At 41.0% G+C, this 16,281-nt stretch overlaps 1 protein-coding gene across 1 annotated transcript in view; it reads left to right on the forward strand.

Annotated features, from left to right (window-relative positions):
• MGAT5 (alpha-1,6-mannosylglycoprotein 6-beta-N-acetylglucosaminyltransferase) overlaps window positions 1-16,281 on the forward strand; it is a 111,354-nt gene that overhangs the window by 47,163 nt on the left and 47,910 nt on the right. Inside the window, exons 2-3 of the mRNA XM_033163827.1 lie at window positions 4,246-4,643; window positions 13,799-13,966. Coding sequence (XP_033019718.1) covers window positions 4,403-4,643; window positions 13,799-13,966 — 409 coding nt within the window. The 5' untranslated portion in view covers window positions 4,246-4,402. The remainder of the gene's footprint in view (window positions 1-4,245; window positions 4,644-13,798; window positions 13,967-16,281) is intronic.

Raw genomic sequence — 16,281 nt, forward strand, 5'->3', positions numbered from 1 at the left:
CTACCAGTCAGTGTAGACAATAATGTGTTAGATGGACTTATAGTCTGACTTTGTATAAGGCAGCTTCCCATGTTCGTTAGGGCATAAAACACAATTTATTTACCTACCTTCCTTGGTTCTTTATTTTAAGCTCTCACAAGAGTTGTTCGGTTTGCAAGGCTCATGGTGAGTTTTAATTGCCACATTACCAAGCTCTGAAGAAAACACTGGCTCCAAATTCATAGGGGCAGGTGGTTAAACAAATCAAGGGCAGCAAGGAAAAAGGGGGCACAAGTAGCTCCACTGTGACTATCATATAACTGTCTCTGGGAGTTATTGTGAGGCTTTTGTCTACACACATCATAGCCCAACAAATTTAACTTTTTCCCGGGAGCCATATCAGTTTAGTAACTATACAGATACCCAGCTGCGTCTCAGACATATGCCATGTTATCCTGTCAAGCTGATTATAATTATTACTTTAAATGAAATTGGGGGTATTCGTTTAGAACCTTAAAGGAGTATTATTTCATGAACAAAAAGCACAGAGCTATCGGTAGTTGTAGGACCGCTTTCCACAGCAACATGTGTGCTGAAGAGCTACTTTATCCTACAAAGGGTTCTGGAAGTGTTCAGTATATCGAAGGAAAAGTATAACTTGGAAAAGTTTGCCCCCATGTGTAAACCCCTGATAGCTACTGCAAATCCCAGAGTTTCCTGACACACTTGACAACAATTGTTATCCATGGAGCCGTAAATTTCGGCTTGGTAGCCAAACATATTTTCCAGAAGCCAGCAAGTCTGACTTACTTTGTATCTGTGGACCAAGAAATGGGTAAGTGCATCACTTCTGCAGCCTTTTGCCTTGGTGAGGTGGAGTTAGTGGGAAGAAGTAGCAGGCAGGCTGAAAAGTGTGTTGCCAGCAACACATTCCCTCTAATCCATGACACTGCACCACAGTAGAAGTTGCAGGCCATTCCCATCTTCATTCTTTGCTTTCCTGCATTGCCGGATGATGGGAAGACTCCATGTTTGCACCTTTCAGCAGAGTAGTAGGATCCCTGTTGGTGAGTGTTGGAGCAATATTATAAAACTCCTCACAAAAAGCCCTATGATTTCCATATCACAGATGGGACCTACTAGACCAAATTAGTTTTTGCAGCTTCGGAACAAGGCATTGTAACCGTACTTGCATGTCACAGGGACAACCGTGAGACTACAACTGAGTTGACACCCAGACCTCAGCATCATCCTGGAGATGACATCCTGGAAATAGGAGTCATTTGCCCTCAAGCCAGCTTCTGCCAACTCTTCAAACCTAGAAGACGAAGGGAGACCATTTGGGGCAGGTGAAGTGTTTTTCAGGGGGCAGCTCAAAGGGCATTCTTGCCTATTATTCTGTTCTTGTTATTATTTTGTTGTTGTTGTTCAGTTGTTCAGTCGTCTCCAACTCTTCGTGACCCCATAGACCAGAGCACGCCAGGCACCCCTATCTTTCCCTGCCTCCCGCAGTTTGGCCAAACTCATGCCAGTCGCTTCAAGAACACTGTCCAACCATCTCATCATCTGTCGTCCCCTTCTCCTTGTGCCCTCCATCTTTCCCAACATCAGGGTCTTTTCCAGGGAGTCTTCTCTTCTCATGAGGTGGCCAAAGTACTGGAGTCTCAACTTCTTTTATTACTGGCCAATTAAAGGTTTACCATAAGTTTGGGAAGATTCTGTTAAGACTTTGTAAACAGGATATTAAATTATGAGAGGCTCTGGAGGGCCTGTTGTTTTAAAGCCTCCATTTGTCTTCACGCAAATGATGATTCAGGGACAAGCAAAGAAAAAAGAAAAAAGGTTGATCACACCATGAGAGAAGTGTCTGCTGATGGATTCATTTCTGTGGGGCTAAGCTTTGTACGATAGCATGCTTGACAGAAAGTTGGAGGGGTTTCAAGATGCTCAGTGCAACCAAGGACTCCTGTATCTGTTAGAATCATGGGTGGTTGCCACAGGCCTGTTCAGCAGCACTCCAAGCACAAAGGAGACTTCTCCCCGCCCCTGCCCCGAAAATAGAACTACATTGCTTGCTCAAGGTTAAAAGTGATTTCATGTTGCATTATCTTAATGTCTACCCTTGTCAGTTCTCATACATGTCTATTTAGGAGGAGGAAGTGCATGTGTGTGTGCATGAAAGGTATAGACCCTAGCACTCAGAGCTCAGCCTCCTTCAGTCCATCTGTCTCTCATCTCTGCATAGTATATTTTTAACCATTTTCAGTAGAGGTTATTGTTAGAAAGTGGGAGGTGGCAGATATCACCGTATAAAGGAGGGTTTCCATCTGACATTAAGAAGGGAAGGACTTCAGCATGTAACATTGCAAGAACAGCCTGAGAAGAATGGAGTGTGACTATCTGAGGGCTGTCCATGAGGAGATGTGGGAGAACAGCTGTTTTTATGATGTATAGATGGGGAAACAGGATTGATCCAAGACCTCTTCTTTATTTTATATGTTTGAGAGCATTTCTAGATCACTTAATCTTGCACCTGAGGTGAAGCAGCAAATGGTTTTCTCCCCACCCCTGCCCTTGCACCTTGGGACTCAAGGTGCAAGCTTTGGCAGCTGAGGCAGGAAATCCCGCAAGTACCTCTCCCTCCCCTTGACAGTAAAAATACAAGAACAACTAACAATTTGCTGCACTTCAGCGACATCTGAAATCATCAGCTGGATGCAGCCGTCTCTGCCAAGAGGACTGACAATAAACCATCCTACTAATCTTATATAAGAAAATGATTAACAAAATATGAAATAATTATTCATGGAAGTCACTCATTGATTTTAGGCTGTGCGTGTTCTTTGAAAAGATAAGCTTAAACTATATTTCCATTATATCACAGGATGAAACTGGAAACAACTTTCTTTTCCAAATTATCTACACCATTCTTTCCCAGCCTTAGGTCTCCACATGCTGTTCAGCCACGACTTCTATCATTGCTGACCACTGACCTATTGGCTAAGGATGGTGTGGGGATGTGCATGTAGCAACACTGCGGCTGTGCATGGTTGCATAAATTGTGCTTGAATACCTCTGTTAGGGGAGGGGTAGTACCTTTGGTAGGGGACACATCATGCTCCTTCTGGGGAAGTTTGTCCATCTTTGGTGCCCACCCTGCACTCAGCTCCTGTGGCTCCTAGAACCTGTCAGCCTGAAACAGCAGCCATACCCTGGCTAAACCAGCAGTAAGTGGCGTTTATGTGTGCGCTGGCACCCGTCATGGTGTTCCGTGTGCCAGAAGTGATTTAGTCATGCTGGCACATGACCCGGAAAAGCTGTCTGCAGACAAATCACTAGCTCCCTCAGCCTGAAAGTGGAGATGAGTGCCACACCCCATAGTCAGATTTGACTGGACTTAACCGTCCAGGGGTCCTTTACCTTGTACTTTACCTTTCAAACCAGGCCAGCTAAACCAGGTGAAGGTAGCTGATGGGTCTCAAATGCTCAGTGAGTTAGGTACTTCCCCTGCATGCAAAGACAGGCTCTGGAGGATTGAGTGGAAGAGACCAGTAGTGGATCCAGTGGTCAAGAAGGCACATGCTATAGAGGGAATTGAAGGGCAACCTGGGAAGGTAGCCCATCTCGGATAAGGAAGACTGATTCTAAACCTCTGCTGCTTTGCAGGATATATTTGGGAGAACAAAAGGCTAAGGCGTAAACTACACAAATCCAGCGTGACAACCCTAAGACTTTTGGATGGCGCAGCCAAGCTGGTGCCAAATGTATTGCTCTGCTTTCCTTGAAACCACACTGGCAAGGCCAAGAGGGGATCTTGTCGTCTGGGCAGCCCAGCACCTCCATACTCACTGCCCATGCTTGCGCCCCAGGGTGGCTACTTCGGTGCTGCTAACACAGCAGTTTGACTTTACCTACCCCCCAGAGGCGCACTCCATTGCCTCTTGAGACAGATGGATGCTAACAGCTCTTCTGTCCCAAATGTAATGTCTTGCACATATACTATAGGACATCAGGTGATAAGGTCAGCCCAGGGACCATATCTGTTAAAGACACATTTCTTGATCCATTCCCAAATGCTTCCTGGACTCTGTGGTCTCTTGTGTCATAAAATATTGATTCATAACAATAAAAAATTTACCAAGAAAGCACATTGTCCTGCTTTCCAAGGCTGGCAATGGGGAGTTATAAACATGAAAACAGCTTTGAAGAGTTTTGGTGGGTATTTTTGCTACTCTAAATTACCATATGTTTCCTTTTCTGTTGCAGCAGCAGGATGGAGTTGAATAGCAACAATATGTTGACTAAGGAGCCAGAGTGAATAGCACCGGAATTTTGATTGTTACTTGCCTGGACTATGAACTGAGACATTTGGCTTGGACTTTTCAAACCTTTTCCAGTTGACTCCAGAGCTGGTTGAACAGCCATGGCATTTTTTACTCCATGGAAGTTGTCCTCTCAGAAACTTGGCTTTTTTCTGGTGACCTTTGGCTTCATTTGGGGAATGATGCTGCTGCATTTTACAATCCAACAGAAGACTCAGCACGAAAGCAGTTCGGTGCTTCGAGAGCAAATACTGGACCTCAGCAAAAGATACATAAAAGCACTGGCGGAAGAGAATAGGAATGTGGTGGATGGACCATATGTTGGTACGATGACTGCGTATGGTGAGTAGGCTTCCTAAAACAATTAGACACTGTCCAGGGGCTGTTGTTGTAACAATAATTATCTGGAGACCGAGTTCAATCTTTTCTAGTTCATCTCCAATGTCAGTTCAAGCACATTCTCTCGTTGTTAGGGGCCCCCCAAAAAGAAAGGATGGAGGTTATTCCCTATTTTATCCTTACAACATCCATATAAGGTAGTTTAGACTGAGAGGGTCCAGGGTTATTCAGGTGAGCTTCTTGTGGCTAAGTCAGGATTTGAACCCATGTCACCCTAGTTATCTGACACTTTTAACTATGAAGGATATATGATGGCATGAATGGGAATTAGATGATGGCAGGAAGACAGGTAAAGTGGGAGTCAGTTTTAGAGAACTACAGGAAAGGAAAAAACACTAGGGTTTCTTTATCTGTCTTCAAATACTTGTTGAACCAAAGGATTGTCTGTTTAGGTTTTGTGAGAAATACATGCAGTAGTAAATATATCAGCTAGTAAGTTCCAAGAAAGCATTTGATTATTGAAACTGGAATAGCTTTTGGAATATCATGTTTGTGTGTTTGTATGCTGTTTTCATTACTACACTGAACTTTAAAATTGACTTTACCCGATTTTAAAAATATTGTTGTTGTATGTATAGTTGCATAATGATGGATGGTAACTCTTTAAAAATTATCCTTTGTGACTCTTAGGTTTCTAAATGTGTGTTGCCTATGTTTGCCTTGTGGGCTTTTTATAGACATGTAACCATCTGGTTAGTCACTGTAAGACAAGAATGCTGGTATTCATGAGCGTTAGGTCTGATCCAAAAGGGCTGTCCTTACATTTCTATTGTTAAGAGAATGCTTTTGATATAATAAATTAAATTTGCTTTCCCCCCCCCCACACACAATGGTCTGATTCACCCTTTATGGCTTCAAGTATACACCTAAGATTTTCTGCTAAAATTATAATGCATCAGGCAAATTTAGGTGTGCATTTCCATGCATCACTGATACACACACGAGAGAGGTAAAACTAACTGCAGCTCTCAGTTGGTTATACATTCAGTGGCACCCGTGCTTTTACTGAAATACCGGTATGTGGAATGCCCTAAATTGTTTCCTTTAACCACAAGAGTGAGAAACCTGTGGCCCACCAGATGTTGTACTCCATAACTCCCATCAGCTCCAGCGAGCATGGTCAATAGTCAAGAGTTGGTAGGAATTGTAGTCCGGCAAATCTAGAAGGCTAAAGGTTCCTCATCCCTGCTTGAACATATATTGCAGCTAAAATTCCTTCATGGCATACAGTTTGCACCTTGGGGCTGTTAATGAGACCACTGAATGTTTGGAAATGTTCACGTCACTTGCCAGTCTCTAAATATACCATTGTGTAATCTGTGCTTCAATGCAAATAATCCTTGGAAAGCTCTACTGATTGATAATACCATGTCATCTAAGACCACTTCTACCTGCCCCATTCATTTTCAAACTAAAGTTTTAGTTAAATAATGATTCTTTTTTTAAAGGCCTTTATGTCCTCACATACTTCAATATAACTACTTACCTGACTGTCTCACTAATATCCATGTTCCTCCTGGAATATGTTTGTCAAATGGGTTGCTGGTCAAAATAGTGTAAAAAGATCAGTGGGGAGGTGCAGTAACCATAGTACTAAGCCAAATGCATTAGAGCTTGTAGCTCAGTGGTGGAGCATCTACTTTCATGCAGAAAGTCCCAGGTTTAACCTCTGACATCCCCAGGTAGGGCTGGAGAAACCCTGGAGAGTCATTGTCAGTCACTGTAGAAGGCTGGACTAGATAGTCCAATGGCAGCTTCCTATTCTTTATGTTGAAGGTACCTCTTGTTCTAGATCTCCAAAAATGGGGAGGGACTGCTATTGTCACATAGTAAGACTTTTTCCTAGAGCAAGATTAACCCTACAATTTCCCACTGTCTTGGAACAGAGTTATTTTTTGCTATGGCAAATAAGCCCTAATTGCTAAGTATGCATTCCACATCCTCCCACCCATTGCCCCGTTCTGCCAACCCGTTCCCTATTTTAGTGACTCCAAGTGTCAACAATAGTGGCTATAAGGAATTGGGCTTTTATAACTACATAGCAGGAACTCCCCAACTTCTTTAAATGTCACTTTAGGTGGTTTAGGCAAAGAAACATCACCCACTTTGTGGTTGAAATGTGGTGTTTCAGACTTTCTGATATTTTTTATTGCACAGGAAAAGTTTTTCAAAGCTAAGAAGTTGCATATTAATAGCTGGCAATGACCACAGTGAGCTCAGCCTTTTCCACTGGCTGAAAACCAAAAACTAGCCTTCATTTTTGCCAGGGAGCAGCTTCTTCTCAAAAAGTTTCAGCTCCAAGGCCTTTTTCTCTTACAGAAGATTTGGATGAATAGCAAATATCTGATAAAATGGCAGGCCAGCAGCTTGAAGGGCATTGTACTTGGGAGGAGAAGAGAGATTTTCCAGTTTGACAGCCATATCTTGCTGCAGGGCACCCTTTTGACCTGGGATGGTCATTTTGATGTCCTCCATACATTGTTTAAAAGCCTGAATGTCTGGGGCTAAGGATCTGCTGCTTAGGGTCTCCCTATGTATGCCAAAATCCAAGAGTCAGTGTTGATTGGGATACCTATGAGGCCAGAACTATAGCAATGATAACCGCATAAGAAGAGCCCTTCAGGGTCTGGCTAAATGGTCATCTAGTCCAGCATTTCGTTCTCACAGTGGACAACCAGATGCCACTGTGTGTGTGTGATTTAAGGTTAGTGAAAATGTTTTAATGACCTTAACATTGCTGTGTTGAGCAAAATGTGGATGTAGTTAATATTTTCAAGTTGTAATATTTTAGCTGTATCTTGTGAATTGCCTTGCAGTCGTACTCCACTCTTGGCCCTACCCTTACCTTTTCCTTTCTCATTTTTTCTGTTATTAACTATGTCTGTCCTTTATTTTTCCCTTACCACCTCCTACTCCCCCCCCACCTGTTGGTATTTCCTTTTTGTGTATCTCTCATAGCCCTTTTCCTTTTTGATCACTTTATTCTGTCTTGTTTCACCTTGTGACTCCCAGTCCACAATTTCATGGAAATTATGACAGTCAAATCCCAACTCCAGATGAGAGGCTACATCAGTGGTGGCCAAACTTGGCCCTCCAGCTGTTTTGGGACTACAACTCCCATCATCCCTAGCTAATAGGACCACTGGTCAGGGATTATGGGAATTATAGCCACAAAACAGCTGGGTGGCCAAGTTTGGCCATCACTGGGCTACACGCCATCCACCTCATCTTCAGTTAGTTTTCCACCTTCCAGTTTAAAACCCAGACAGGTTAGGCTTAGGAATGTTCCATAACCCCCAAATCAACCTGCCTGCAAGATTTTTAGTTTTATATAACAGTGCAGTCTGCAACAGAATAGTCCTTCACAGTACATAAGAACACTTCAGGAACTGAAGGAAGTAACACTGAATCATGTTTTATTTCTCCTCCCAAATGCATGGGAGAAATGAGGTGGAAGCGCTTGAGCCAAATATTTCACAAAGACACCTGCGCATAATGTCAAATCATTGCTTAGCATCATGTGTAAATGAGGTCAATGTTAAGGTGAACAATTATGCATTCATTTATTATGACAGCCCAAGCTGGTGGGCAAAGTAAAGTAAATGTTTGAAGACTTGTTCTAACTGTGTGTAAATGAACAAGCTTCTTTATTTGCAAGGTATGTTTATGCCTTTGTTTCTGTGCCTATAAGACTAAGTAAAGGCTGAGGCTACGTCTCATCTTTGTGCTACTACCAACCAACCTGGCAATTCATAATTAATTACTATAAATGCAATTGATTATAATAGATTGTGTACTTCAGTTACCTCTTTGTAACTAGCACCATTATTTAAACAATGGTATGTCACTTCAATTGATAGGAACAAGGGTTGCACAAAGTATATTAGATATAGGGGCAAGAAAAACGACAACAGCCCTTACTGATCTGTTAAAAAGAAACAAAACCAATGTTTTATGAACTGCAGTGACCAAATATTTTGATTGGTCAGATGCAATCATATGGTAAGAGAGAATTGTATCAATCTGTCTGGTTCAGAAAGAGATGATTTTGACTATAGCAAAAGCATGACTTTAGCTTCACTCACATGGCAACTTCCCCTGGGAGGGGCTGACTGCTCTTTTGGCTTCCACTGTTTTATGATTCTGCTGCAAGGCAAATCCAGCTAATGAAGCAGGAGCATGTGTTCCTCTGTGTTTTGGGAAGAATAAAAACTTAATTCATTAAGTGGCTCCCAAATTAAGCCACCCAAAATCTTGGCACAAATGCTGCCCACAGATAAAAATAAGTTGTACCAGAAATGGGAAGCATAGCTTAACTTGTATGTGTTGTGTTTTATTTGATTTATTTATTTATTTATTTATTTATTTTAGAAACTTTCCACAACTCATCACTTTTCATTATTGACTTTCAGGAGGTCCCCCCCCCCCCAAATTCCTGTTTATCCAGTCATTTGATGGTTGAAAGATACTGTTCCAGGCAACATTGAAATAATTGATTGAGAGCATGTGATTGTTTTTAACTGTTTCTGGAATATTTTAATGATATAGATGTGTTTGCCACCCTGGGTTCCTTTGGCAGGAAGTGGCGGAATATAAACGCAATAAATAAATTTCAAAAATATTGTGGTGTACAAAAATAAGTAAAATAAAATGTAAAGCTAAAGCTGTAAGACGATGTTAAACCCATTTGTAAAATTCCCAAGAGCAATACCTACCAATTCTACCCTGAAAAAGCCTAGTTGGATAAAACAGTGCTGTATTTGTGTGAGCAGGCACACATGTGCACAAATGCACACATGCACATAGAAACGTTTTATTTACAAACTACATGCAGGAGCTCTGTAAAGGCTTTCTGTACATAGTCATAATCTTGTTTATATCACTGTGTTGATGTCCTGCATCTCTAATTTTAAGTGACATTGGTTCGGATAATCCAAATAGTGTCCTTGTTTTCCATCAATCACATGCAAACCTTTTCACTGGAAAAATACAGCCATTAGTAAACAAGGGAAGGTCTGTCAGCATAAGTACTTAATTGCATGGGAACCAAGCAAAATTTACTGAACTGCCATATAGCATCAGAGGTGCATTCCTTCTGAAAGTGGACTCACTTTACACGACTTAATTCCACATGTAAACCACTACTGTACTGGCATATTTTAGGTTAGTTACACAGCCCTGAGAAAGTTACAATAAACCTTCCTTGTCTTTTAAGGTCCCCCATGACTTTACTCAGAAAAAAATCTAAGATATTATCCTCCGTGATCCCCTTCCAGTGTTCTAATGTTGCATGAAATTCATTAGAGCCATGGGAATATAGTATTTATGCTGTTACTGTCATGTAAGAAGTGGATCCTAAGCTCTGAAGCAAGGTTTTTCTTCTCTGTGCAATCCCTTTTTTCATTAAAAAAAAGTCAGTGGTTGATTTCTATAAGGCAACGATCTCAGGGAAGGACTGTATAATGTGTTTTATTTATTTGTGATTACATCAGACTTTTTCTTTGTCTTTATGCAATGTACACTTTGAATCTTCTATTTTGAAGCATAAAACTAACATTGAGTACAGGGGTTTGTTAACCCTTTTACCTGATTTTCTGTCTTTTGATAGAAACAAGGTATGCTTATGGGGAGGAGGAGAATGTTGAATGGGGTGTGTGTGTGTGTGCATTTGTGGAAAGGTTAAGAAACTAATGTTAACATTTTGCATAATGTAAATAGGAGTCTGGAAAAAAATAAGCATGGAACTACATGTAGTATGTAGAAATTCTCTAAGCAGAAGACTGGTAGTGATGGGAAGAAACCATCCTTGCCAGACTTGATAACTGGGCTCAAAACCCAGTTTCTTTTCCCCATATGCTCAGCACCTGCCTCCCTCTTCCTACCACCAAACTCTCTACTTTCCTTGGGGAGCAGCGTTAGGGGAATGAATGATGGAGAAAAAATATCCCCCCTTCCTGGTACAATGTTATGGCTGCAAGCCAAACACAAGCAATGCTGGGAAACAGCACTTCCATGTGCTTCTTTTCTCTGGCATGCCGCCATAGCATCATACTGGGCATTAGACAGGAAAAAGGTACAGAAACCTTTCTCTGTTCTCTCGCTCCCATAGAAGTAAGTAAGTGGAGATATGGGAGGGAGGGGAAAGGAGGCAGGATAAGAGGGCTGAAGGTCTCTGTTTAAGATTTAATCTGACTCAAAAGATCTCTCAGGCCTACAACAAGAGCATCATATTTGAGGTGAACATTATGAGCCGAAAAATACCATCACTAGTTAACAGTGTTTGTACTATCTATTATTCATTGCAATTAAGGCAGTGTGGTAAGTTTTTAAGAAGTTTCCACATTATGGGTAGCACAGACAATAAAAGGTATCCCAAACCTGGCTTGCTGTTCTCATCAAATACTAAGATATATTCAAATAAAATACTAAAATATATGTAGCTTTAGCACGATATTACTTAATTACGGTAAACGGCAGCTATATAAGTGATCCTTTAACCACGCACCAAGAGAGCATATATCCCAAGGTATATTGAAAGTGATGAATCAGATCGGTCTTTGCTAACCTGGTGCCCTCCAGATACTTTGGACTCCCAATTGCCATCAGTCTGAGCCAGCACAGCTGAGCTGGCTGCACCTGATGGGGGTTGTATCCCAAAACATGTGGGGGACACCAGGCTGGGAAAGGCTGCCTTGGTTTGTTTATCAGATCAAGCCATTCACTTCATATGTGAAAAGTGCATTGAAGAATATTCTTCCCTCTTACAGGTTGGGAACATACTTAGGTTTTAATTGTGATCTTAATACTTCAATGAGAATTTTGTGCAGTGAATCTGTGCAGTGCCCCTTTAAATGCAGTGTGACTGTGTGTGTTCCCTGTACATTGGTTTTCATTTTCTGACCTTTCTGTTTGTTTTGCCAGAAGGCACCTGCTGCTTTGGAAAGCCAGATGCCAATTAGTTGTTCACCTTGTTTTCACTTACAATGGTCCTTTCCCCCCATCACTATCTTATCATTGCGGGATCTAACTTGGTTTGTCTGTTAATCTTGCCAAAGGAGAGGGGAGTTGTGATGCGCACAAGTCAGAGCTTACAGCCATTCATTTACTGCTTCGGGTATCTTCTTCCCCTTCCTCTGTTAGGAATGAAAGCCCTTCTTTAGAACTGGTGCCAGAGATGCCAGGGCGCCATGCTGCTTTTGTATACCTTTGTCTCATTTTCCGATAAGATGCTGGTGTTTCTGTGAATGCATTTGCTTGAAAGGTTGAGGCCACCATCCCCTAGGCAGCTGACTGTTGCATCGCTTTGTAGCTGAAGTAACAAGTGTCCCTTGTTCTGTAACTCATGTTTGTCTGTGGCAGCCTCCAGGCTATGGTAGCTTGCATTGTGATTTTACTGTGTATTGCAAACCAAGCAGAATCTGTGCTAGACTGGCACTTGAATGGAACAAATTTAGAGCATGGTGATGATGTGCTGCTTTCCTCTTCACAAGGAGCCTTTTAAAAAAATTAACACTAAAAGAAGATCCACTAAGGCATATGGATGCTAAGGGGTGTTCTGAAAGCAAAGCCTTTATACCTTGATCCTAAGTCACAAGGGAACCAAGTACATTTCCTGAGGGTGTTTTTAAAAATAGCAACCTGCCTAGATTAGAAACTTGCCTGGACCAAATGTTCGCTTCATTTGGCTTGTTAGCTATAACCGTTGCAGATCTTCTGCATCTGCATTGTTCAGCCATCACGTATGTGGACTGCTTCAGAAAACCTGCTTTAATTCCCTTCCCACAAGGAAATAATTTCTAATTTCTGTGGTTTCAAAGGATGGGGAGTTGTCAGAGTCTGTTGAAGGTTTTTAGAAGTCTGAGACAGGACGTAAGAGTGCTTCCGATTCCAGGAGAAAGAAAAGCAGAAAATTCCCCCAATAATGCAATTTTTTAATTACCGCAGGTCAAAAATTTCCAGCCGAAATCACTTTCCAGAAACTAGTGGTAAATTTGGAAATTAATTTGCAGTTGAAAAAAATATCGTAAGATGTTGTAATATAATGCTGCTTTTCCTTCAAGTATTTCATGCTATGGCCTGGTTTTCACGATGTAGCTAGCCAAACCATGGCTTACTGGGACTGCATAAAAGTTTGCTCTTGGCTACAGCTTGTGTTGAAGAAAGAGCTTAACCACAAGCCTGAGTTCAGATGACATGTGGCATGGGAATAAAAAAGAGCAGGGTGGAGCAAAGCCCCTAAAATCTCCTCTAATATAAGTTTTCTTTAAGAGGTGTATAAGATAGGGTAGTTGCTTACATATTTCTAGATCAGTCAGGGAAACTGAAATACAGGAATAGTGGGTTGAGTTAATAAGGCCACTAGAAGTACTCATGTCAGTCTGAGCTAGAACTGCTAGTGCTCATAACTGCACTGCTACTCTAATGTACGAAGCTGCAAAATATGTGCTAGAATGGGTGCTGACTTCCAACATGGAGTTGTCCAAAGGTCTGAAGTTATTGGGTGCAAGGTTCTCAAATAATCAACCAAATAACGGGAGTTATTTTATGTTAATCATACATCATATACAAGATGTGTTAAACAAAGAGAGTGAAAGTTTGATTGTTAACCTTTTCAAGTATGGCAAATATTATTGTTGCTCAGTACAGTACTGGTGACATTTAGCAACCCCATCTATTAAAAAAAAGGCTATTTAAACGGTTAGAAAGTGCACATATGGATAAGTTGAGATGGTATACAGATGAAATTGACAAGTTATAAAAAGTGTACCCCTTCCCCACAAAACGTAGCCTTTTACTTTGTATTGAAATACTCTTTTGGGGGGTTAAGAGGGTGCATATTTCTGTAGTTATAAAAAACATAACTGTTGTCTGTAAATGTTCATTATTATAATAAACCATATTGACACCGTATGACTTTAGAATGCCTTTAGCCTTAGAAACACACTTAGGTAGTTAAGGAGGATCTGTGGAAATATTTAGGTTAGAAATTAGAGGATTGGAAGGGTTTGTTGCAAATCTGTTACTTTTACCAAATGGGTATATTTCCTGGTATATGTTGCTCTGTGTAAGGTTAGCTGACTTTATTTTTCTTAACTTAGATCTGAAGAAAACTCTCGCCGTCCTACTAGACAACATCCTGCAACGCATTGGGAAGCTTGAGTCTAAAGTGGAGAACCTTGTAATCAATGGCACGGGTGCAAACTCCACAAATAGTACCTCCACTGCCACTCCCAGTTCAGGAGCAGCTGAAAAACTCAATGTTGCAGGTGGGTATGAAAATTGCTGTGCCTTTTTTTTTTTAAAAAAAAAAAAAAATCTGTTTTACAGTATCAAATATCCAAGATAGTATGAATTGATACTTCTGTTTTTTTAAATGGCAATGGACTTCAGTCTTTGGTGTCAAATCTTAACTGAAGGAAAGTGCACCTCTTGTCTGATCCTAATGTACTTTTGCATAAGACTTAGGCTGCAGTCATACTAGTGATTAAGTCCTACTGGTCTCAATGGAACTCCTAGACTGAGTAAACAGGCTTGAGCCCTCTAATGAATAATGATTAGTATTTGTCTTCATTCATGGGCTCAGGGTCTTCCCATACATTTTAGTTACAGTCATACCCCGGGTTGCACACACTCCGGGTTGCGGACTTTCGAGTTAAGAACGCCCGGAAGTGTTTCCGGAGTGCACACGACCCCCGGATGCGCATAAGGCTTCTGCGCACTTCGCACATGCACAGAAGTGCTCAAATCGTGGTACTTCCAGGTTTTTTTTGGGGGGGGGGCATTCGTGTTAAGCACGCCTGTGTTACGTAGCGCGATCCAGAACGGATCGCGTGTGTAACACGGGGTACCACTGTAGTTATTTTATTATTTATATGTCGCCCATCTGACTGTGCTGCCCCTCTGGACAGCTTCCAACACAATATTAAAACTCAAAAAACACAAAAACTTCAAACATTAAAGGGCTGCCTTCAGATGTCTTGTAAAAGTCAGATAAATGTTTATTTCCTTGATATCTGATGGGAGGGCTGGCACGACTACTGAGGAGTTCGGTTTCATGGACATGCATTAGTTAAAGCTATGATTGTTGCATAACCAGCATTAAGTGAACTGGTTTAGTGAGATCAATGAGTTTTAACTAATGCTGGTGCCTGTGACTTAAAAGTTATCTAATCTGCAAACATGCTTTGCTAAAGAAGGTTAATGCAAGGAAGGCAGACTAACCTCAGTGATCAACCATGTAAAATAAAGCAGCCCACCTGCAACATAACAGTTTATTGTGATGTTATGTAATCCCTTTGTTTAAGTAGCTTTTGTATTCTGTATTGATAACAAAACCGGATCAGAGAATCCACCTAAAAAGACAAAAAAAAACCTTAAACATTTTTGTTTCTCTTAGCAAGCATGAGGCACACAGTTATGTGTCTGTTTTTTATATCTAAAAGTGTAGAATTCAGATTTAAGATGCCGATATTTTACCACTTTCTGGTGCAGGGCAATAATATAAATAATATGTCAAGTAAAGGGAATTGGTTTTTAAAAGATTGCACGTAACAGATGTGATACAGATCAATTTGAGCAATTGTGAGTGGTTTTTTAACCCCCTTGGAGGAATGTTTAAGCTTCAGAGAACACGGGAAATGTGATAAGGGTGTTTTTGCTTCTTTATAAAAGATCTGCTATGTGACTCTTAGATTACCTTTTTATTTTTGTAGTTGTGTCTATGATTACCACACACGGTGTGATAAAAAAGTTACTAAAAGTATTTAAAGTTTTAAAGAAGAGTGCTATCTAGAAGATGCATAATTTGTTGAACAATAAGTAGCAGGCTTATAAGACACTCAAAGCTTAGAGTTTCCCAAGGGGGGCAACTGAACGAGAGAAGGAGAGAAACCCAAAGTCCCATTGTGCAAGCAGACTTCAATTGTTCAAGTTGGCAGACATCAGTGGATATTGCACCATATGGATATTTCATTTTTAAGATACACAGTCGTACCTTGGAAGTGGAACGGAATCCATTCTGGAAGTCCGTTCAACTTCCAAAACTTTTAGAAACCCAAGTGCAGCTTCTGATTGGCTGCAGGAAGCTCCTTCAGCCAATCAGAAGCCACGGAAGCCCCATCGGCCGTTCAGCTTCCAAAAATAGTTCGCGGACTGGAACAGTCACTTCCAGGTTTGCAGCATTTGGGAACCAAAACGTTCGAGGACTAAGCTGTTCAAAAACCAAGGTACAACTGTACAAATAATACTACATTATTTGGAGCTAAAATTTGATTTCTTGTTTTCTTGTTTCTTTTTTTGGCACCTTGACCTTGCAATGCATTAGGTCTTATGTATACTAAGAGACAATTTTATAGAGCCATGTTTAAAACATAGGTCTTGACAGTTTCCCCTTAAAAAGCAATGTTCTTATTTTTGCATGATGTGTCACATGAGCTGCCTGTTTCAACAAGATGCTGTAGTTTCCTCTAAGCTCTTTAGCTTGTTATGTCTGTCTGTTGTCCCACCGGCATATGACACTATGAATTTCCATTCAAGTTATGTATTTCACGCTTCATAGAACTTAGAAGAAGCATTAGCTTTG

The sequence above is a fragment of the Lacerta agilis genome, chromosome 1 (genome assembly GCF_009819535.1).
Source record: "Lacerta agilis isolate rLacAgi1 chromosome 1, rLacAgi1.pri, whole genome shotgun sequence".
NCBI lineage: Eukaryota > Metazoa > Chordata > Lepidosauria > Squamata > Lacertidae > Lacerta > Lacerta agilis.